The sequence below is a fragment of the Mycteria americana genome, chromosome 2 (genome assembly GCF_035582795.1).
Source record: "Mycteria americana isolate JAX WOST 10 ecotype Jacksonville Zoo and Gardens chromosome 2, USCA_MyAme_1.0, whole genome shotgun sequence".
Taxonomy (NCBI): domain Eukaryota; kingdom Metazoa; phylum Chordata; class Aves; order Ciconiiformes; family Ciconiidae; genus Mycteria; species Mycteria americana.
The window spans coordinates 10,500,020-10,524,009 of NC_134366.1; the positions used below are offsets into that span (position 1 = coordinate 10,500,020).

At 37.6% G+C, this 23,990-nt stretch overlaps 1 protein-coding gene across 2 annotated transcripts in view; it reads left to right on the plus strand.

The window, feature by feature from the left end:
- The first annotated feature begins 239 nt into the window (after positions 1-239).
- The window catches only part of UBE3C (ubiquitin protein ligase E3C), an 81,075-nt gene continuing 57,324 nt past the window's right edge, over positions 240-23,990 (plus strand). The window contains exons 1-10 of one of the 2 annotated variants that reach the window (XM_075492391.1): positions 240-483; positions 10,817-10,870; positions 10,991-11,086; positions 13,702-13,776; positions 14,462-14,608; positions 15,369-15,484; positions 17,403-17,560; positions 19,687-19,840; positions 20,596-20,816; positions 22,197-22,351. In XM_075492391.1, the coding sequence (XP_075348506.1) occupies positions 15,375-15,484; positions 17,403-17,560; positions 19,687-19,840; positions 20,596-20,816; positions 22,197-22,351 (798 nt within the window). In that variant the 5' untranslated portion in view covers positions 240-483; positions 10,817-10,870; positions 10,991-11,086; ... (1 more) ...; positions 14,462-14,608; positions 15,369-15,374. The remainder of the gene's footprint in view (positions 484-10,816; positions 10,871-10,990; positions 11,087-13,701; positions 13,777-14,461; positions 14,609-15,368; positions 15,485-17,402; positions 17,561-19,686; positions 19,841-20,595; positions 20,817-22,196; positions 22,352-23,990) is intronic. The other variant, XM_075492390.1, reaches the window with a different exon arrangement.

Sequence of the window (23,990 nt, forward strand, 5' to 3'; positions counted from 1 at the left end):
TGCGGGCGGCGGCCATCTTCTCTCCACAGCCGGCTGCTCCCCCAGTGCAAGTGAAGCAACCCCGCCAGCCCCCTCTTCCGCGCCCTCCCTCCTCCTCCTCCTCCCTCCCACTACACTCAGCCGTCGCCGCCGGTCAGAAAGGGGGCGACCGGGGAAGCGAAGGCCGCGGGGCGGGGAAGACGGGGGGGGGAAAGCCGGGCCGCCGTGAGGGGAGCAGCCCCGCGGGGGCGGGCGGCGGGGGCGGCGCGGGGCTCGCCGGCGGCGGGCGGGCGGGCCGCGGGGTGCCAGCCCGGGGGGTTGGTGCCTCCGCGGGGCCGGCGGCGGCCCCTCCGCTCGCCCCGGCCGGCCGGCCGGCGCCCCCTCTGCGGGGTCAGCTCGGGGGGCCGGACCCCCCTCTACATGGGATAAGCTGTAAACATGTTTAGCTTTGAAGGGGATTTCAAAACAAGGCCCAAGGTGTCTCTCGGAGGAGCGAGTAGGAAGGTAAGAAACAGCGCCGGTCTGTCTCCGCGTTTGCGTCTGTGTCGGTTTCCCTCGTCCCCCGCCTGCCTTGCCGGCTTGTATTATCGTTATTTTTACCGTTGGGCCTTCAGAAATGGGAGCAGCTATGACTAAGGTTTAATAGAGGGGGAAAAAAATCCTCCCCTGCTGGTGATGTGTTTATCTCTGATCTCCCTGGCTCTGTGGTGGTATTTTTTGTTTGTTTGGGTTTTTTGTTTTTGTTTTGTTTTGGTTGTGTTTTTTTTTTTTTTTTTTTTTTTTTTTTTTTTTTTAAATCGGGCCACACACACTCTCCCAGGCTTGTAGTGTAGTAAGAATTGTGGGAAGCGAGGAAATGTCTCCTTAGCTCGTCCCCCCTGTAAGCGATGCGGGTTGTTGTGGCTGGTCGCACCTCCCGAGCTGTTGGTCTCCAGGGCCGGGGTGAAGGAGGGAAGGGCGCGGAGACCTCTTGTCATTTCTCTCCAAAGGGAAAGTCTTGCGTGGGTCCCCCTCCCTGGAGGGATGGGGGGGAACAGCCTTACACAACCCGAGATCAATGCAAATTGCTGGGGGAGGCTTCACCCAGGTGAGTGAGAGTTGCCGGGTCGCAGGTTTAGCTTTTCTCTGTCAAGTTTACGTTCAGTCGATTTGTCGTGTGCGGGGTGAGCAGCAGTTAATTGTCTGCTGTAGCAGACTACTGAATCTCCTTGTATTTGTTGGTGGAAAAGAAGCGAAACAGTTTATTTAGGTCTTGCTGATTGGACAGGGTAGTCAAATGTTCAGTCAAGCACTGAAGGGCATAGAACTACCGAAGAGCAAGAGAAAGGACAAAGTGTTTTTAGAAGTGGCCTGATTTGTAAGGGTCACTTTATTCACTGCTAAAATACTGATTTCTCATGTTACCATTGGACGTGATTGTGGGGGAAGCTAATTGTTTTCATTAGTATTCTTGAATCTTAACGGGGGCAAAAATAAGTCTTAAGTTTTGTTATTGTGCACTGTAAGCAAGTGTGGTTCTCTGAAACTTAAAAGTTTGGCAGTAAAGTTAGGAAACTGAGCTAAAATATAGCACTATGTGATATTAAAATCACAGTGAAGTTTGCATTTTGGTGTATTGTCTTACACAATTTATTAAAGAGAATGTATAACAGAACTGTATTTAAATTGTGCAGCTTTTCATTTGAATCATCTTCTCTTTATCTTAAGACATTTCTGTTTGTTAGACTACATACAATGGCATTACATGAGTCAAAAATACCACAAATATTCCCCAGTTGAAGTAGGAATTGGCAGAACGTGCCCTGGTCCTTGGCGGTACAGTTTAGGTACTTTGCAACTTTTGACACTGACTTGCTAATAGTGTTACTTGCAGAACATGTTTCCTTCTACAGAAATAAACAACTGTCATAATATCTTCTTGTACACCTACTGATTTCTTAATGAAAATTTAGCAGAATTCTATCTGTTTTAATTCTATGGGACAGATTTATTAATGTTATACAGGTATAAATTTCCAAGGGCAAGTATTAAAAGGTAAAGGACGTGGAAACTGAAATTGATGCATAACCTTCACTCTGTCCAATATCGAGGTTGTACTTCATGATCAGATTGATACTGTCTGGTCCACAGATTTCATGATTTTACATTGGTACACTGAAGTGCTTGTGCTGCATCAATGCAAATCAGTTAGTTGTAGCTTTGGACATCATAGTTATATGGACATCATAGAATGCCCCTGAAATAGCTGCTTATTTTCAGAAACTATGTACAGTACTAATGAGAGAATTTATTTAAACAGTACTAAGAATTACTTCTAAAAATGCAGTTTACCTGAACTTTTATGTAAACATACTAACAGCAGAGATTTGTGTGGCAAGTGTTTACATGGGTTCCATGAGCTTCTCCTTCTCTCACATCACAGGCTCCTTGTGATCATGGTCAGTTTTACAGAAGGTTGAATTGTAAAATGTTTCCTTTCAGCTTTTTGTGCACATGGAAAAAAAAAAAAAATTGTTCTTTGGCAAACCCCCTCTCCCTCCCCAATGTATATAATTTTAGAAAGATACAGTGTAGTTCCATTCCTGCGCCTCTGCTATGCTCTGTTAGTTAGCTGGATACTTAGCGCTGCCTGTTTTGATTCCTTTGGTGGAATAAAGCACAACTCAGAAATACTGGTAGAATCCGTATGCAGGCTGCTTAATGCTAAGAATAACTCTCTGCCCAGTTTGGGGAAGTTTCCCAAATGTTGTTGCACCTGTATAGCTGCATTAGCAAAACCCTCCCAGTATGAAAGCAGGGACTCCAGTATGAGGAGATAGTCAGTGCTAAAGATGCTAGTAGAGTCTTCCTCATGTGGATACAACTACACCAAAATAAACCATCAGCAAACCTGACTATTAAGAGTTGTTTTGCTAATATAACTGCAGCTGCAAGCAATAACCACGCTGGTCACGGGTCACGTGTGGATACCCTGTCTGACATTGCCATGTATGTCTGTAGTGTTTCCTGAGGCCTCACGAGGGGTCCTGTCAGCGTAGGCACAATGATAGAAATATAGTTGGGGCCTTGTGGCATTGTGGCAGTTAGAAAGGTACTGAATCTAGTGTGCTTTCTCACCACTAAGTTTTATGGCATTTTTGAATGATAAAAGCAGAGACCTTCAGGTTTGTTTTTACACTGTTTGCGTCTTATTTTCGTGTGTATTATGATGGTCTGAATTGTGGATGCTGTAGAGAGGCACTTCAGTCCAACCAAACCTTTTGCCAAAGAGGTAGTCTTTAAGTACCACTTACTTTTGTTAAAATCCTGGGTCACAAAATTAATGTTCTCGAAATGACTATCCTTGCTGACTGATCCTTTCAGAACATTATTGTAACATTTTAAGATTGCATTGTACGTAAGTGTGAAAATATAGGTGGTATTGTTAGTGTTTGGACCTTTTCCTCCATATCTGCTTTCAAAAATCTGCTGATTCATTTGGACTATTTGCATTAGTTGTATATCTGTTTGAGGGTATAGATACTGTGTTTTATTTACAATGTGATAAGTTAATTTTTGTGTGGTTTTGTTTTTTTTAAAATTTTTGGGGGTGCTTATTGTCACCTTTAAAACATGATTCCCTGCTCTATGAGGGTCTTCAAAAGTTATTTTCAGATTTAGTTTTAATTATAACTGGCAAAACATATTTTTTTTACTTCTGAAGTAAAATAGCTTCCAAAAATGAATGTTGTTATTGGAGTTCAATACAGGAACATCTTGAATTACTCATGAACTTTTTGTACAGGGCAGCAATTGTTGCCTAAAAGGCTGTGGCTGCAGAATTTCTGCAGTGTGTCAGGCAGGAAAAGAGAGGTACGTCTGAAGGGGTGGTTTGGGGTGCAGTTCAAATTGAGCTAACCCAACCTGCCTGTGCAGTGGACTGAAACAGATGGTCCTTCACCTGGGTGGTTCCCCCCTCGTCCTTTGTGTCCTGTATAGTGAACATATTTCTTCAGGGTGGAGTGTCACCGTGCCTTTTGGTGGCAGTTGGCAGGTTTCATGAATTTTATCATGAAGTTGGACTCTTGGTGGCATAGTGCAGAATCTGTTTAACCGTTTAGCTTGATTTGGTAAGGTCAGGCCCAGTGCTACGTCAGCTTGATTTGGTAAGGTCGGGCCCAGTGTTCCTTTATTAATTTTACCAGTGTTAAGAAGAATACGAGGTACCAATCCTTTAGTACATCCATGCAGGGGATCCCCATGCCTGTACTGAGGTGTACAAGGGGCTCTGTAGTTCCACATTATTCATTTAGGTTATGAAATGTATTAATGACATCTTGTAAGCCTTTAACAGGAAAAATGGTTAAAAGAATAATATTTGGTCAAATTTACAGTATCACTTGAGATATATAAACCATGCTTTTATAAATCCCAAGACTATTTAAAATAGGATATTTTAAAATTAGAATACAATATGAGATGGTTTTAAAAAAATCTTCCTTTTCAGGAATTTGTAATACAGATGAGTTAGCACTGTGGTGAAAGTGAAACCAACGTGACTGAGTTTCTTTTTATTTTTTTGTTTTGTTTTTGTGAAAGACATGGAAAATTATTAATGAACAAATAGTGATGACTCCATCTGTATTTTTAAAAGTCTCTAATTTCTTTTAATATGGACATTTTTAATCAAAGATCTTCAATTTACAAAGTTTATTTATATTTTATTTTTGTAGTTACTGATACGCTTTCTTAAATTGGTAGCATAACATTAAACCTTAGATTCCTGTATGGTTTTTCCCCCACCTCTCAGCTGAAGTGCAGAGGTAGAGCTCCAGAAGCACCTTGTTTGCTCTTTGTTGTCTGTATTCTACGCATGAAGTAACTTCTTGTGGAGTAAAAATTAATGATTTAAAAACAGTAGGCTGTAAGTTTGCCAGTGTATGGAGAGATCTGCACAGGTTGGGATTGCTTATGGTGATAGATGTGTGTAGGATTTAAGCAATGATGGCACAGATTTAAAAAATAGTTTTGTTTCTCTCTTAGGAAAGTCGTTGGTAATTTCAGGAAGGAAGAATTACTGTTTTATTATGTGTTATTTGAACCTACACCAGGTCACAATGGAAATGAAATGATGCTAGGGTTTTATAGTACAGGATTTCTAGATGACAATTACAAATTTCAGTTTATTTTTGAATGGTGGGAAAGAATGGCACTGCTTTGCTCCATAAGACCTTTGTCCCACATGGCACATGGCATAGATCCTTATGCAAGTACATACCTCATTCTGAGTCAGAACTGTGTTTTGCCCAGAACATTGAAATGTCAAAGCCTAAATCTTGAAATACTCTTTGAATTTCAGATCTGTGGTGTGGAAATATGATGAGACTGTCATGTTGTAAAATAATGACTATCTATCAGTAGGAAACTATATAATTAATGCATACTAGATTATTGTGGATTTGTTCCCTCTTGGTGACATTTAAAATTCTCCGCATTTGAAAGGAAGCTACGAATGATGGAGTTGTAGTTAGCTGACAGCAGTGATTACACTTATTTTCAGTTATGTGCTATTTTCTCGAATTCAAAACAAAAATTTCTGCTTTTATAGATACATTTTTTTCCTGCTTGTTACTGAGAAAATGAAAAGTCACTTAACTACAGTGATGTGTATGATATACCTCTTAAAAATTGTAATAGTGAGAGTAAATTTAAAAGCAACTTGTTTGCATTTCATTTGGGCTCTAGAGCCTCCAGTCAAGTCCTGGTTCCACTGAGCGTGGCTTTGTAGCTGCTGTGGTAAAGGTGTTTCCAGATACTCCCTACATCCTACAGTAAAATGTGTGCTAAAATGCTGAGAGGTTTTCTAGCAAGCACTGTGACATCGATTTTGGTGAGGCGAGGCTTTCCCCACTTCCTGGGCATATTTTAAGTACTTTAAAATACCTTCTTCTGGAAGATGGTCTTCTCTACGTATAAACTTAATCATGATGTAAATAATCAGAGACAGGAAGAGTCACAAACTGTTTTAAAGCAGAATTTTTCAAGCTGCTGAGCATGTTTTACTGAGGCTGGCTGAGCTGCGTGTCCAAAGGAATTTAAATTGTTGAGGTTTAGTTCAAAACACTGTGAATCTTTTACAATGCTAATTTCTTTTAATATTAAAAAAAAACCAGTTGGAGTTCATCTTGTCTAAAATAATGTTGGGAACTAGAAACATTGTTAAGAACCACTTTGGAGGGGGACGTCTCCCAGTGTCCACCTTTGTTCTCTACAAATAAATGCTACAAAATCTTCCTTTTATTTGTTGGACTTATTTAATACTTGTGTTGAAAGGAATTCCATTCTATAAATTGCTTAGGTCACTTCATTGGCTTTGGGAGTTGTTATTGATGTTTATGTGGTTCAAGCTAAATTCAGCTGAAAAGTCATGTTCCTCATTTTAAGGAAAGAAAAAAGATGCAAGTTCCTGGGTTTTGTAGATGAAAACCATACAAGATTTTATCATTGTCCCCAAAAGTTGAAAGATCAAGTGCTTATTTGTATTTCCATGAAAATTTCCTAAAAGTCATGCCTTGTACTTTGCATGAACTATTGTAATGTTGAACAGAATAGCATTCTCAACTAAAGAAAGAAAATAAACTCCTGTGGTTTACAAATAAATCTAAAACATTTATTAATAATATTTATTTTTTTGTGTCAATGTATTTTTGTTATTTTTTTTTAAATGTCCTCACTGTTTAGACAGTACCTGAAATTAATTACACAGTTTCACCTTTGCACCTAGCATATTTAGATTTTAAATTTACTTGCATGGAGCTAAGATAGTTTGATTAACATGACTGTCCAGGAGTGTTCAATTTCAGATTTTAAGAGTCAACAAATATGAGAATTATTTGAAAAAATTTAATTATATATACATTTTTTTTCCTGAACCTGAATTTTGAGCCAAGAGGGCTGAAAATTTATTGTCACTCTCAATGCAAAATGTTAAAATGCAGGAGAAAAAAGAGTTGTAATTTGTGTATTTGTTTATGTTATTCAATCTTTGTCTAGGATATGTAAAGGCTAGGAGTTGTGTAAACATACTTTTGCAACCAAATAGTGTATTTCAGCAAAATGAGGACAAGAAGGCAGTTTTAATGAAAATCTTTTTTCGTTACGTATTTGATAGGAGTTTTTGGAGCACTGGCATTGACAGTGTTACTCTGTCGGATGTGGCTGTTCTCGTCAACTGGTCTGTTACAGCAGTGGTGCAACTTGAACTTTGCTGTGATGAATGATACAGTACATAGCAGTTTTATCCTGATGTCTAAATTAACATTTCAAATATTACTTAATATTTCTTTGATAATAGTCACAAGCTTTCCTTTCTGTCTGCTGTCCTCCATCTGCTTCCTTGTTTTCACCTCTTTCCCCCTGCTGTCTTACTCTTTGAATCATCATCCGTGATGTCACATTGTGTTTTGCTGTCACATACTGTTTCTTTGCTTTCTTGTTTCTGTGTGTCATGCATCACATATTTGGTGAAGAAAGCTTCTCAAAGCGGGCTTTTCGTGGTCCTGCAGCTTGTGTGCTAGAGCCTGAGGTTGGTTGTCTTTACCAATATCTTCTGTTGGAGGAAGGAGCAGACAGGAAAGGGACTGCTTGTAATGTACGCAACATTGCATGAAACACACAGGCAGTGTGTTCCGTCTTCTGCACTTTGGAGGTCAAGTTCCTGAAGAAAGAAGACTAAATCATAGAAAAGTGTCAGGAATTTGATTCAAGTAAATGGCTTTTCACTCCTTTTGAGTTAAGGTTGAAGGAATCAAGACGAGCTGATGCTTCATTCTCCCTAAAAATGTCTGACTGCCTACCTTGATAGGTGGACTTGATACCTGATGTCTGCCTGTCTGGCAGGTGAAGAAAGAAGATAGCATGACTATCACAGAAGTGAGGCAAGGAGGATGGGGAGCAGGACTGAGCTAGGCGTGACCTTTGGCAGTTACTGTCAGCCGATCTCATACTGTGAGTAGCTCTGGCTGTAGGTAGGCAGGAAGAGGTGGTGGAGCAGTGGCTGTAGCTGTCAGCAGTCACATGACCATATAGATGGGAGTTGTCAAACGTACGTCACTCACTGTAACGCTGTTGTCATTCACAACCAGCCACAGAGCAACAGCTACTGCTTTTAGCGCTTTTTCACTGGTCTGATTATTAAAAGGCAGGGCAGGGAGGATTTCAGAGATGACTGTGCAGTTAGCTGTCTTCAAGAAATAATTTTGTTAGAATGCTGTTTGTAGGCAAAGATTATTTCATAGTTCTTTTCATCTCTTTCCCAAGGCAGGTTTATTTTCTATTGCATATTTACTGTTACTTTATAATTTCTGAAGAGGCAGTGTATTCCAGTTGGGTTGAATAACTCTGAAGAAGATATCTTTTTCTTGCATTTAATTTAAATATATTCTTTAGTCATAGTTATGATTCCATTCCTTTATGTTTCTGATCTATGTGTCTTGTGAACAAGAACAATAGTATTATTTGACCCACAATAATTTTTTAAAGGTGGGATGTACTTACCTGAATATTTTATTCTTTGTCGTAAGACAGTTCCTCTATTGTATTTAATTTATACCTTAACAAGTTGGTGTTTTTCTTTACAAATACTCGAAGCAAGCATGTGACATTGACTAAAAACTTAAAGTTTTGTAATTTTTTAAAAAGTGGATTGGTTTAAAGAGTGCTTGCTTCAAAGAGACCTGATTCCTGATCAGTGCAAAGCTGGTGGTACACTAAGTGAGGATACTCTGCCCTCTTATATTCCCCCTCCACCCCCAATACTTAAAATTACTTGCTTCTGATAAGCCCTCTGTGCCCTCACAGCCCTCATTTACTGTGTTTGTAAGGGTTTTTTTTGTACCATTCTCTTCCCCACTCGCATGTAGCAATGTGTCTTCCCTTTTCTGTATGTTCTTTTGCTTTTTCTTTCAATTCTCTCTGAAGTGTAAGGACAAATTCAGCAACATTGCTTCTAAGCAGAAATGCTGTCTACATGGTGCTGCCTGCAGAATGAAACTCTCCAAGCACATTGAAGAGATGGCACTCTAATCACTTCTAAATAGGAACATTTTACTAACTTCTCTAACGCATTGGGTATCAGCTGTTAATAAAGAAGTAATCTATTTTAAAAAGTCCTGAAACTTTAAGCCATCTGTTGGTTATTTCTTAATTTAGTACATTATTTTGTCTTTTTTGTGTGTGTGAGGTGAGAATCTCTTGCCTCACATTACCAAGCAGACCTGGAGCCTTTCCTATTGCTTGAGTGGAGATACATCGTCTTATGTATGGATTTTGTTATGATTTGTTTATACTGTGTTTGACACATGGAAAAAACCCTGTCTTTAGAGGGCAATAGCTGTAGTTAGTGGTGTCTTTGGCCATAAATACTGTCTTTAGAGGAAAAGATGGTTAACCTTCTTGTGGGATTTTTTTTCTTTATGCTTGTTCCAGTAAACGATCTGAAATACAAACCCAATTTTAAATTCCTTTTTTGCATCTATGTTTTTCTTTTTTCATTCTCGCTTGGTGGTCTGCATTAAAGTATTTTCTGTTCTAAAGAAACTAGGAGAATCATGACCTTGCTTCCTCTGTGTCGTCAAAAAAGAAATGCAGAAGAATTTTGCCCTCAGTTTTTGTATCTGCATATAGACATTGAAAATATTCCAGCACAGTGGTTTTAGATGTGGTTAAATATTTTATAAATATTTGTTTTCCAACTTCAAATTTATTTTTATGTATTCAGATATAATACATTTTCAGCTTGAGTGTGTTTTATTTCTTAACTTCTCTAGGCTAATAAGGGCATAGGGAGAAAAAGGAAGTAGTTATATGTGTCGTAGAGGCAAAAAAGAAAATAGTTTCCTTAAATCTATTGTCTGTTTTAGACTGGATTTGGGAAGGTGCCAGGGTACTTTCAGCTCATATTGTCTGCAGTGGGAGCTGAATACTGTGTATCAATACTTTGTATATTTCCTTGGAAATGACACAGAAGCATCCAGTAAGAGATTCTTGCAAATAAAGCTTTGTTTATATTTTGTAATCTGTGTGTACTGATTTAAGATTGTGGTTTAAAAGCTAAGGCACAGGTTTTCTGTTGTAATGGCATCGTTCTTTAGAGGCCTCACAAATACTTTAGTATTCTTTACTTTTTCTCTATTGGAGAGATCACTGTCCGGAAAGTTTCAGTTTGTAGCCTTAATTTGGGCAAAGAGTTCAAAATTTTAAAAGAAAAAATTCCTACCCTTTATGTTATATAGGTCTGTTTTGACATCTTTTCCAGACAAGTTTTGAGGAAAAGCATAAGTAAATATAAGAGCTTAATGCTTTTTTGCAAGTTATACAAAAGCATGGGGCTTTGGAACAGTGCGTGATTACTTTGAGCATGCCACCACTTGCTGTACGCACCTGGGCCAATGACTTATGTACGCTCCAAGCAAGGAAAACACTCGATAAACATTTGGTACTACCTGGTAGGATTGGGACCCTATTATGTTCCAGCTCCCCCATTTGTGAATGGATGATGTTTGCCTAGATTATTGGGATGCTGAGAACACAAACCTGGACAGGGATCAGTACAGTTTGCTGCTGTTTGCCTGTCCCTTTTCTTTTTACATAGCTTCCCCCCATCACTATGCTTTTGAGAGGGCTGTGTTAACATGTGTTTGTAAGAGCAGAAAATGATTAACGCTTACTTTTCTCCAGTGTTTTACATATTACATATTATGAACAATCCCCAAAGTGAAGTCTAGATTAAATATCATGAAGACATTTGAATCATGTGTTTGAATGAAAATGCAATTGTATGTTTATTTGTGATTTATAGGAAGAAAAGGCTTCTCTCCTGCATCGTACTCAGGAAGAAAGGAGAAAACGAGAGGTAAAGTAGACTGTAAGCGTTTGCATGCACACTGGATTTTTCTTTGATGTAGTAGCATTTACAGTCCAAAGTACTTTATTCTGCTGCAGTCGTACTTAGTTCAGGAATGTTTTGTTTCAGTTTGCAAGTTCTACGTGGTCTTCCAGTATACTAGAATTGACAGACTTTGACTGCTTTTAAGATGCTTCCCAGAAGTGATTTTCATCTCAAAAGAAGGTAGTTAAGCATGCACTGGGTGCAAAGGGAATTTTTCCTTTTATTTTGGTCTAGGCTTATTTGATCTAGTCTTTGTTGAGAAAAGACAGGTATTTGGATAGTAAATTGCATTTTTTGCCTTTTCCATAATCTATTAGTATGGGTTGGTCTCGGCCAACCGGCTTCTGCTCCTTGTTCTGCTATAGTTTCTTGGATGACCTTCAGCAATTCACTTCCCCAGTGTGTACCTCAGTTCTGTGGAGGTGAAATCAGAACAATGATACTTGAATGCATCCTAAAGTACTTTGAAATCACCTGATAATTGAGGAGCAATGAGAAGCAGTTGTGAGTATGATATGTGAGGCTTTAGGAGATCTTAACACTGGTTTGAGATCAAAGCTTACTGCTATGGATAATTCAGTCTGGAATAATGTGAAGGAGGAATAGGCATTGAAAGGAAAAATACCGGTTTTAAGACATTTAATATATGTGGCAATGTGAAAACAAAATTTAGTAATACGGAATTAAAGTGAATATGTTCATTTTGCCATTTTTTTCCTCTCTTATATGAGTAGAAACAATTTTGGTCTTAAAAATGATTTAAAAAGCATAACTATGTAGTTTTCATGCTAATCAAGAAAACAGCTGTTTGCCCCTTAAAGTTGTGCTTGACCCTTGCTAGATTAAATACAGATTCTGCAGTGGCTCCTCTGTTTCTGAGGACAGTTCTGCTTCTTTTTTTTCCAACCTGGATGTATAATTATGGATTAAGTTTAAGTACGAAGTTACTAGGATTTCACCAGTTAGTTCAGAAGCCTGTGTTATTAATCAAATTTATAATCAGTGAGTCCTTATCAACATATGCAAAAAGACTTTTTTGTGCTTCGTAATTTTTTTGCCACATATCAAAATAACCCATTCAGTTGCTTAATTCTGTCTGCTGCAAAGTTGATGTAGAGTCATATACTTGTATCTGTATATGTACACACACAGACACAATGATCTTCTGTGGCATATATTGGATTCTCACAAAATGAATGACTCCTGTGAGAATAAAATCAGTTATGGCTTTTAAAAAAATGCCTGTAGCAGAATCTTAGCAGTGACCTCAGACTTAAAACCTTTGCAGTTACGGGTTGCTAACTGACAATTATGTGTTCTAGGATAAAACCTGTATCTAGAGAAAAGGAGGACACATCTACGTTTTAGCCAAGCATTACATTATGATTATGAAGAGACAGTGCCTCTCTGTAATTGAAACTCTCTCCTGCTTGCCCCCATACTTTGCACTTTTACTGTTAGAACTTTGGAGAGAAAAATACCCTTTGGCCTATCAAAATTTTGATTTTGGTCCACACTCTAGAGGTAATTGGAGTCTTTCAAGTATATGCTTATTCTGAGAAATTGCTGTAGGAACCGGGGTTTCCAAGAACAATAAAATAGGCATTGAATAGCAAATTAATCTGGTGTTTCTCTGGTCAGTTCAGGTTAAGTTCTTAAGTTGGATGTGTCTTTATGGCACAAGAAATTAGAAATCAAGTTTTTGCGAGTTGAAACCTTATGTGAACTTTCCCAAATGTATTTTAATGAAATTTATAAAAACATTTTGGTGTTTTCTTTTCCTTGATGGCCCTCAGAATTATGGGCTCATTATAGTTCAAGGATTGATGAGGTTAAAATTTCTCTTCTCAAAGCAGGCTTCTCTGATTTTTTTACTCTCGATCTTCTTGCTTTCCCTTCTTCAACCACTGCCTTGTAGCTATAGGTTCATAAGCAACTACGTTATGTACTTCCGTCTTTCATCCCCTAAGAAATTATATGGAGATTATTAGAAACGTAATTACAGTAGCCACTTCCCTTAGATATTTATTGTGATGGGATATGCTGGGGGTGTTGGTCAGGGGACTCACCAAGTGCTCTTTCTATAGTACCTGAAGCAAGCTGGCTTTCGGTTCCTCAGAAAGTGAGCTATTGTAAAGGGATGATTTTAACTACTCTTTGTAGCTGCTGAGGAAGACATCATAAAATGACTCACTTTATATGTCTGGTTTGAAGGAGAGAGCTAGAATTTTTATTAATTTCCATATTGTCGTCTTGGGCTTAAAGCATTAAGCCTCATTTTCCTTTTGACAGCAATATTGTCTCCAAATAACTGTGGCTTTTTTTGTGTGTGTGGTTTGGGTTTTTTTTCCCTCCACATCTAAATTGCACCAGCTCATAATACTGATATATTATTTGAATGGAAACAAATAAGCAGGTCTTCAGTGTTAGCTGATCTATGCAGAAAGAGGAATGGTGTCATTGAATTTGATGAATTCTTCAACATTTTAGTATTAAGACTTTGTCTAATAGAACACAAATGTGTTTATTTTGATTTCTGTAGTATTACATACTTATTGAGTATTAAAAATTCTTTTGAAATATCTTAACGGTAAATTTACACTTAAAAACATGAAAAGCTTTCTCCCTGATTTATGTATATTGGATGCAAACCTTCAAACATTTTATTTTACTAATGATTAGTGGTTAATTTTGATTAAAAAAATTTCTTTTGAGTACAAATATATTTGATAAAATTGTAGAAATCAGAGTCAGTTCCACAATATTAATTTACATTTTCTTGCTTTGTTTTACAGGAAGAAAGGCGGAGGCTGAAAAATGCAATAATAATCCAGTCATTTGTAAGAGGCTACAGAGACAGAAAACATCAAGTAAGTATTTATTTATTTAGAAAGATGTGAGACGGTTTTGCTGAAAACGAGACATCCTAGTAATAAGTAATTCCACTGAAAAATCGTCACCTTTGAGTATTGTGTGTGCCCACAAAGTGCAAATTCTTTCTCTTGACATTTTCATTTGAGCCTCAATATTTTAGTAGATAGACATTTATTCCACAAAGCATGTATGTGACAGTCGATTTCAGTGGGATTACGCAATGTTTTTTTTAGCTGACAAAGCATATGAAAACAATTAGGTATTAGCAGCTTTCACACACCAGTGGAGCTTTTTTCCCCCAGTATGACTAAGGTGATAGTTTGAGTCAAAAAGATGTTCTTTCTAAGCTGCTGTTGGGTAGATTATTCTAAGAAAGAGTTGTATCTGTTTAAATTCACTAATATTTATTGAGTAAACTAGATGAAAATGTTTGATGTGATGTTCTTTACTTGAAAAGCAACAAATCTGTTGCAATGTGTACTTTCTGAATTACAGAAAGCAGTTAAGACCTTAAGTATGATATTGTGTGTATGTTTTGGTCTCTTAACAAATATGTGTTGAATCCATTTTACTACTTTGTTACCACTTTGGGTGGGAAACTGAAATGAGTTTTTTAAATTTTGCATATCTATCTTAAATTATAACCATTATTGATATATTGATGCATGTCTTATTTTTAAGTACTCTATCCAAAGAAGTGAATTTGATCGCTGTGCTAATTTGGCCCAATCTGGAGGAACCTTTTCCACTGCTAATGGAGCTAATTTGACTCTCTTAGTTCGTCAGTTACTCTTTTTCTATAGACAGAACGAGGATTCTAAGCGTTTGGTGAGTACTGTTACATACTTTGATCCATAGTACTTTTATTTCATGCACTTTTAAAGTACTCTTTCACCTAAAATATTTTGAAGGGATGCAAAAAAAGCTTTGACCAGTTCAGTAAATTCATTTAAGAATTCTGGCATTTTCTGGTCTGCACTCTGCTGTTTTTTGTTTAGACGGAATGCCTTAAAATAAGATTTTATATGTGCGCGCGCGCGCACACAAAATCTGTGAAATGAAGCCTTGAAAAATCCTGTGTGTATTGTTCACAGTAGTTTATAAAAAATAGTGTACTTCTATTAGAATTAATTTTTAAACAATATTTTCCATTTAGCCCTCTGGTCATTCCCAAGGTGTGTGTTTGGTTTTTTTTTTCCCCTCACTGGTCAGTAATGCTGGCATATCAATTGCAAAGTCACTGATAAACTTCCCAAATGTACACGTAAGTATGATTCATAGTGGGTATTAATAAAGGACATTGGGGAATTATGGCTATTTAAAAACAACAAATTAACAGATAAATTTGTTGCAAGAGTAAAGTTATTTGTAAGTGTAATTCAGTCTTAACTTTGAAAGTTTAGTACTAGCAGTCGTGTAGTTCGTTGTGTAACAATTTTTTTTTCTCAGCTGAACACGATTGTCTTACTTTGTGTTTTGTAAGTCCTCCAAAGGTATCCAAAACCGGATTGAAATATTACTGTCTGTGTTGCAATAAAGAATATAACTTGTTGTTATAAACAGTAAACTTGTGCATATCTTTTCCCAGGTATGGATGTGTCAGAATTTAATTAAACAGAGTTCTCAGTTTGTTAAGCAATTGGATGGTCCAGACAGACTTACTTGCTTATTCCAAATAAAAAGACTGTTGGGGCTGTGTTGCAGGTAAATTCTTTTTTATACGTGCTACTGTCTAAAAAGTGTTCAGAAATCATGTTGGGCGCTTGTTTGTTTCTTTTTGCAGCAGGTGAAGTATTAAATGTAAACTTATCTTATGGAGAGGACTGTTGATGTGAAATATATATGTAGGCCATGGCATAGGATACTTGTTCCTATGTAAGAACAATGGAATTGTCTTTCAAGTTCAATATGTCTTTAAGGGATGCCCTGCCTAGGGATAGGCTTAAGTATGTTCTTAACTGTTAGCATATAGCGATATCATTAGCAGTATTTGTGGAAACCAGAAGGTTTTCTTGGGAACTGCTAGTGATTCAAAAGTATTATCAGAGTTAGACTAATGTTCCGGTGATACGCTTTGGATATATTTTGTTTTAAAACTAGTATTATTTAAGATGTCTCTCCTCTCACTTTATCTTGAATTTAAGGCATGTTAAGCAGTTACATTACTGGCGCCAGCAGTACATTTATTATTTGTAGTGGGAGGATCCTGGGAGGATCCCAGGAAGATACATCTATCAAGGCGACTTGAATAGCTGGCAGATAAAACCTGGTTTTAGGAAACAATATATTTGCTCTTATCAATAATAGGAACTAGTTATACTCTCCAGAGCTTTAAAATAGGGTTTTTTTCCTTTTAATGTTGAGGCTTTTTCAGAAAATTGTTCCATTCAAGTGACTGAACCTTGTGTTCTTATAATTGTGTATACTGTATGTATAATAAACAGTGACACCAGATACTAAAGAAGACTTCAGTGGTGGGCTTCAAAGTCCATGTACAGTGGAACACAGCTGTGGTGTCACTGCATTGAATTGTACATTTTCACTACAGTTGAAATTATGGTTTTGTAAATGCAGCTCTGTTAGTATTCCCACTCTCTCTTCCTGACTTGATGATGTGGTAAAACAAAAGGAGTGGAAGACCTGTCCCTGCCTACACATATAGGGAGAATGGAGGAAGAAATTCTTCTTAACTTCACCTTGCCAGCGTGATGATGGGTGTCCATAGTTGCTTTCTGAGCTACTTTAATTGTCTGCAAAAGTCCAGAAAGTGAGCAGTGGGACAGGTAGCCAAAAAAGCGTTTCCCTGGGATAAGTTCAGATTCATGAGAAGCTGTAGCTTTTGCTGCTATGGGGAAAAAAGTGACGGTGTAATATCATAGCAAAAAATGGTAGTTTGATTGCAGCTACATCTGCAAAAAAGTTTGTCTTGTCAGAGTATCTTTTTTTTTTCTGTTTAGTGAAATGTCTTAACTATGGTGCCAAATAATTTTTGCTGATAGGTCCTGTCTTTCTGAATGGTGGGGAAAGCACGCACATTGTTAGGGCGACTATGCCTATATACATCTCATCCTAACACATCCTTTTAATTCTAAACAGGCTCTTAATCTTCACCATTTCTGTGGTTGTTTCATAAGCAATTTGCTAAAAGGATGGGGATGGTTGTATTTTTAATATTTCAGTCTGTAATCAAGCACATATTGTTTTAGTTATACATATGGCATTCCCTAGCGTTTGTTCCCAGCCCATATTGCTCTGGGGCTTTCATGACTTCATTTTTAATATGGGTAGTTGGAAAAACATGTATTATTCTTTGCTTCTCTTCCAGTTCATGCAGTAGACCTCCAAACTGTCAAGTCATTGAAAGTAAGAATTTAGTAGGATTTAAAGAGAGACTGCCATATTCATAGAAACCCTAAAATCAGGAATTATTATTATAAAAGTGCCAACAAAAAGATGTAGCTAAACTACTGAGAACACTTGGAAACCAAGTAGAAATAAGTTATTTTAAGGTGAATGTGAAAAGGTTTTTTCTGTAGTTTTATTTTTAAATCAGTGTGCATATGCCTGTGGTGAAATAAGAGAAATATCTTGTTAAATAATTTTGATTTAATTTCATTTATAGGCTATTGCAAAATTGCAATGATGACAGTCTGAATGTTGCACTTCCTATGAGAATGCTTGAGGTATTTTCATCTGAGAATACGTATTTGCCTGTTTTACAAGATGTCAGCTATGTGACATCATTAATTGAACAAATTTTGCACTACATGATTCAAAAAGGTGAGTAGCTAGGAACTAGAAGTTCTGGGAAGTACTCAAAAATTAAACAGAATGCGTAATATCTGAAGACCATGTTGTTTGATCACATTTTGCCTTTACCACAGACACGATGAATTAAGTGCTGCATACACTAACCGATACATTAGATGGGTATTTTGCTTGTGATGAGATCACTACTTGAGAAATTACTGTTTGATTTCTTTGGAAATTCTGTTTATAAATTGAATATTCTACCAAGTTACTTATACAGAGTTCTACCACAGATCTTGAGAGTAGGTAGATACTACCTAACAGAAGTTTTACTCCAGTAGCCGTTTACACACACATATGCGTGCACATGCACGCATGCACACACACACACCCCCTGTGCCAGGTCTAAGCTTCAGTTGTGTAAAAGTTGGGCATTGTTTTGCAGTACTATTCTCTATAACTGCTGATGTTCATTATTATCGTAAATTGGCATTACCTTTTCATCCTGCTAACACTAGAGACACCTTAGCAAAGAGATGGTGACCTAGCTTTTATTTCCCTTGTACCATCATCAGCAAAACTGTTTGCTAAACTGCAATCAGTTACACCTGTGCAAACATACTGGAAGTTAATGAATTGTGTAGTTATCACCAAAATTATGTTTTGTCTCGAAGAAACTTCATTACTCTGGGAATGTGTGAAAAAATTAATTTTGCTTTCTGATAGCATAGCTTGAGTTTGCAAAACTTGTGGATGGGGAGAAAAACCAAAAACATTATGAAATAAACATCTTGGATCCAGCTTCGTTGGTATAAAACGCAAAGAGAGCACCTTCCAGTTTGTTAGTTAATTGTTGGAATAATTCTATGTAAGTTTTAAAGTACGTTCAGTGGACTAGGCTATCTTGTTCTGTCACTAAGGATTTGGTTTTAACTACTACATGTTGAAGTCACCATGAGGAAAAAAAAAATGACTGTTATTGTAGTACATTTACTTTACTTGCCTAGGCATAGCTAAAACTATAGTATTTGTGTTTGTCTCATTGCTTACTATATAATAAATATATCTTCCAACATACTTATATTCTTTTAGTATAATATTCAGTCCTCACAAGTGATATATGAAAGTTTATTGAGATGTTAGATCATAAATTTTAGTAAAAAAATTTCAGCTTTCTGATTGCTAATAATGAAAACAAAAAGAAGTGGTTGTGTGCAACTACAAATGCTCTCTCTCCTAATCATTTATGATGGTTGGTTTGTAAAGAATCCATAATCAGCTTTCATTAGTGTATGTTTTTGCATATAATTTGTCTTCCATGTGCATCTTGTCAGCATTGCCAAGTTATTCCTTTATGCAGACTTCCACTTGTTGCATTGTAATCTCAGGTTAGGTAGTCCCCGACAAAGGGTCTTAGACTGGACCTCTTAATGATGCGACACTATTTATGCATTTACAGCAGTTCCTGTAGTCATGGAAATTGCATCTTAGTTTAGGAGTTCATTGAGCAAGAGGAAGGTGGTTTAAGAAGAATGAAATCATGTGATTCCATTTATACTTCAGTGAGACAAAAATAGAATACCCTCTACACGTGTCTTTATGGCTTGGGTGGTAATGCATTTTATTACTGTCTGAGAGATCCCTCTTTTGGAAACAGTAATTGTATTCTTCAGCCTGCTAAATAAAGGAAGGTGTTTATAGAATTGAGACATTCTGCCAACAAGACTCTTACTACTGTATGATGCAGTCATGTTTTGGAGTAGAGCGGAAAATTCATCATTTCTGAAAGGGTGGAAGGACAGCTGTCAACATAGATAGAGTCACTCAGAGGAGAACATCTTTTTTATAGGTCATTGGTTAAAAGAATCAAATTGTTCACTTCATCAGCAGGAGTGATCAGTCTTTGAAAATCAGACTGACTCTGAATGCAATTATCTATCTATGATTTTATAAAGTGATGTTTCCAAAGAGGTTGCTGATACGTCCTGTTAGTTATGTGAGTGTGACTTGGACTATTGTAAAATGTCTTCCTAAGTAAAGCTTCATGCAATGAATTGTAAAGTATTTTTCAAGTTAATGTTAAGTATGTAAGTTGTTTTATATGGAAAAGAAGAAAAATAATGCTGCATTTAAAAAGTGGTATTTCTTATTTGCAGGCTACTACAAGTCGCTTTATTTGTTAATTAACAATAAGCTTCCCTCGAGTATTGAGTATTCTGATGTTTCTCGAGTCCCTATTGCAAAAATACTTCTGGAGAATGTTCTGAAGCCGTTGCACTTTACATATAGCTCCTGTCCAGAAGGTGCAAGGTAAATAAAGATAATATTAGATATTTGTATACTCATTTGTTATTGTCAGAGGTGTGCAGTTTGTTGTTGTTGTTGAGTGTCTAGCTATTCTTTCAGTGCAGTTTGTTGATTTATTTGCAATAAGTAATGATTTTTTGGTAATGCTGTACATCGATGAAACAATGTCATTTCAGGTGTGTTTAAGAAAAAGGCAATAAAATGCTGAAGACTACAATAAACAGAGCACAGAGAATAGCAAGTGTCACAATATGTAGGAACATAGGTGTGGAAAAACTTAGATGAGAGCAGAGATGCAGCTAAGGGTAGATGGAAAGAATTTTAGACTTAAAAAGAACTTTGTGACAGAGGAGCTGAGGTTTATGGAGAGAAATAACTAAGTCATAACTTACAAGCAGAAAGAGTCGTGTGTAGAACAAAGATGGAACAAAAATCAAACTCTGGTTGTATCAGATGTGATAGTGTTTTGTGTTAAAGTAGTATTTTTGGGGAAATAAGACTAATTGTGCTTTTTAAATTTATTCTTTATTTTAAGGTTATAAACAACTAATTTAACTGCAGAATAGTTTTCTGTGAGCTCATTAAAAGTTTTATTAAATCTGAGAAATTTGGTTTATTAGCTGAGGATTAATGGAGCACATATTTGCAGCCTTCTTGATGGATGTGTTCAAACTTGCACATTGATCTATTATTCCATGGATATAATTGTGGGAAATTTTGCCTATATTTTCTATAAAGACAATTTTTCTTCATTTCAGGCAGCAGATTTTTGCAGCCTTCACAGAGGAGTTTCTGGCAGCACCTTTTACAGACCAGATATTCCATTTCATCATTCCAGCGCTTGCTGATGTGCAGACCATTTTCCCTTATGAACTCTTTCTGAATGCACTATTATTAGCAGAAAGTGGATATTCAAGAAGAAGTGATCAAGCCCCATGGCTTTTTTACTTTGTGTTAACAGTTGGAGAAACATACTTGGGTGAGAAGGCTGAATGGCTGATTCATTGTTTTTTCCTATTTGAGTTAATATGTTATGTATTTCCCCATGTGGTTCATTGCCAAGCAAAAAGGACAGTTTATGGATAAAAGTATTGGAGAGATCTGTTTTATTAGCTATTCTTACCCTTTTCAGTAAAAAATACACGTAATTTGGGAAGATTTGGCATAATGTGTTTTGGTCAGGTATTTCTGCTGCTCATGGCTTGGACGGGCGTATGCTTCACTGGGTAAAGAACTGGCTGAATGGCCAGGCCCAAAGAGTGGTGGTGAATGGAGTTTACTCCAGTTGGCGGCTGATCACAAGTGGTGTTCCTCGGGGCCCAGGTCTGGGGCCAGTTCTGTTTAATGTCTTTTATCAATGATTTGGACAAGGGGATCGAGTGCACCCTCAGTAAGTTTGCAGACAACACCAAGTTGTGTGGGAGTGTTGCTCTGCTTGAGGGTGGGAAGGCTCTACAGAGGGACCTGGACAGGCTGGATCGATGGGCTGAGGCCAATTGTATGAGGTTCAACAAGGCTCAGTGCCAGGTCCTGCACTTGGGCCACAGCAACCCCATGCAACGCTACAGGCTTGGGGAAGAGTGGCTGGAAAGCTGCCTGGCAGAAAAGGACCTGGGGGTGTTGGTTGACAGCCGCCTGAATATGAGCCAGCAGTGTGCCCAGGTGGCCAAGAAAGCCAGTGGCATCCTGGCTTGTATCAGAAATAGCGTGGCCAGCAGGACTAGGGAAGTGATTGTCCCCCTGTACTTGGCACTGATGAGGCTGCACCTTGAATACTGTGTTTAGTTTTGGGCCTCTCACTACAAAAGAGACACTGAGGTGCTGGAGCATGTCTCCATGCCCCATGGAGAAGGGCAGTGAAGCTGGTAAAGGGTCTAGAGCACAAGTCTGATGAGGAGCGGCTGAGGGAACTGGGGTTGTTTAGCCTGGAGAAAAGGAGGCTGAGGGGAGACCTTATTGCTCTCTACAACTACCTGAAAGGAGGTTGTAGAGAGGTGGGGGTCGGTCTCTTCTCCCAAGTAACAAGTGAGAGGACAAGAGGAGATGGCCTCAAGTTGCATCAAGAGAGGTTTAGACTGGATTTTAGGAAAAATTTCTTCACTGAAAGGGTTATCAAGCATTGGAACAGGCTGCCCAGGGAAGCGGTTGAGTCACTGTTCCTGAAGGTATTAAAAGACATGTAGATGTGGTGCTTAGGGACATGGTTTAGTGGTGGACTTGGCAGTGCTAGGTTACCAGTTGGACTAGATGATCTCAAAGGTCTTTTCCAACCTAAACGATTCTATGATTCTGGTACAATATATTTTATAGTACAGTGTGATCTGGCTAACTATCTTTTATTTCAATGTATGTGCTATAGGATCCCTTTCAGAGGAAGGACTTCTTGTGTATTTGAGGGTACTCCAAACTTTTCTCTCTCAGCTGCCTGTGTCTACTGCTGGTACAAATTGTCAAGATGCAAATAGTGATTCTGAAGATGAGGATGAAGAGATCAATAAAATGACAACTACACCAGTAAGCAGTACAGAATTTCTTTGAATGAATTTGTATTATAGCAGCAGCAAATACAGGCAAAAACATGATCACTGTAAGTCCGGTATTTTTCTTGCTACATGTAGAAGGGAGCATGTTTACTTCTTAAAAATAGATGGCTGCTCACTGTAAGCAAATGGAACTGGTTGCTTACATTAAAAACAAAACCCGTACTGTAATAAGAAATATTAAAGTACAGGTACTGTGTGGACTGAAGGACAGAGCTTTTCTTTAACAAAAAAAATTTTAAACTTCTTTAAATTTGTATTTTACAGAGACTGTATTACTCTGTATTCTTTAATTCCATGATGACGCTAAGATATCATGAAACATACGAATCTGGTCTTCCAACTTAGTATTTTCATTTTTTTTTTCTCATGGAAATACTGCAAGTTCAAGTACGGTCTTTACCCTGTAGAATTAGCTCTGTATTTAAATATATCCACTACCTTGCAAGCCCTCAAAGGGGGAATACCTGCTTTCTATAATAATATATAGAGACTGTACTGTAAATAGAACTTTTCACTGTAATTTAAACTTCCACCAGTAAAATGAATCTGTGCTAACTTTAACCTCCTAACACTGGTTGTTCAAAGCCTTGATCCAAAAGTTGGAGAGATGTAATAAACAGTTTCTTACTGGCCTTTATATAATCTCTCAGAAGACACTACCATTCAAAGGACTTACTCTGTGTGCAGTCTTTCCTTGTGGAATGTGTGAAATGTCACCATATTTAGGGTTCGTTAAAAAAGAAAAGTCTCATAAATTATTTTGCCTCCCCACACTGAGCTGGGAATTCTGGATTTCTGTGTCTCTCAGGCATTCTAAGGCTTCCTGGCATTTTCTTGGTTAAGTGTTGAAAGCAAAAGTGTACCAGCTCTTCTAAGAGATACTGTTCCTGTAATGCCTACTTGCATTTCATGTAAGGTGATGTACATTTCTGAAAGATGCAGCTTTTTTAAGACCTTGATATTGGGAGTAACCTCTTATAAAGAGCCATACTGCTGGGGAATACATGCAGCCTTTTACTTGGGCATTTTTAGATGCACTGCGTTACCATTACCCCAAAATCTTTACCAAGATAGTGCGAATAAAATACTTCATTTGCCAGACACGCACACACTGTATGTGATGTAAATATTGGCAGATTCTATTTGTGGCTTAGAGATATTGGTGATGTTTAAGAGGCGATTAGGTAAAAACAAAGCATAAATTTCTGTTCACAGGTAACTTACAGTAATTTGTAAATTAGAGAGAATCTGCTCTGAGGAGGCCTTAATACGTAATACTGTTTATTGCAGTATATTTGTCATGTGTTTCTCCTATGAGTTTTTTATGTATTCCATATTTTCATGTATGCCTGTCTTTAAAAAAAAAAAAAAAAAAAAAAAGAGGGGTGGGTGGGGAGCCCTCTTTCTTAAAAATTCATAATTGGATAACTTGTGTCCTTCAATGAGCCAGACTGCTTTGCTCTGTTGGGGGCAACATAAAGAGAGGAAATAAGGAAAAGGAAAGGTTAAGCTCCACTTAATTCTATGCCAAGAGAAAGCATTCCTCTTGGTGCACTTCTGGTACTATGCAAATGTGTATTAGCCACCCTGAAGTTTTTTCTTGTTTGTTA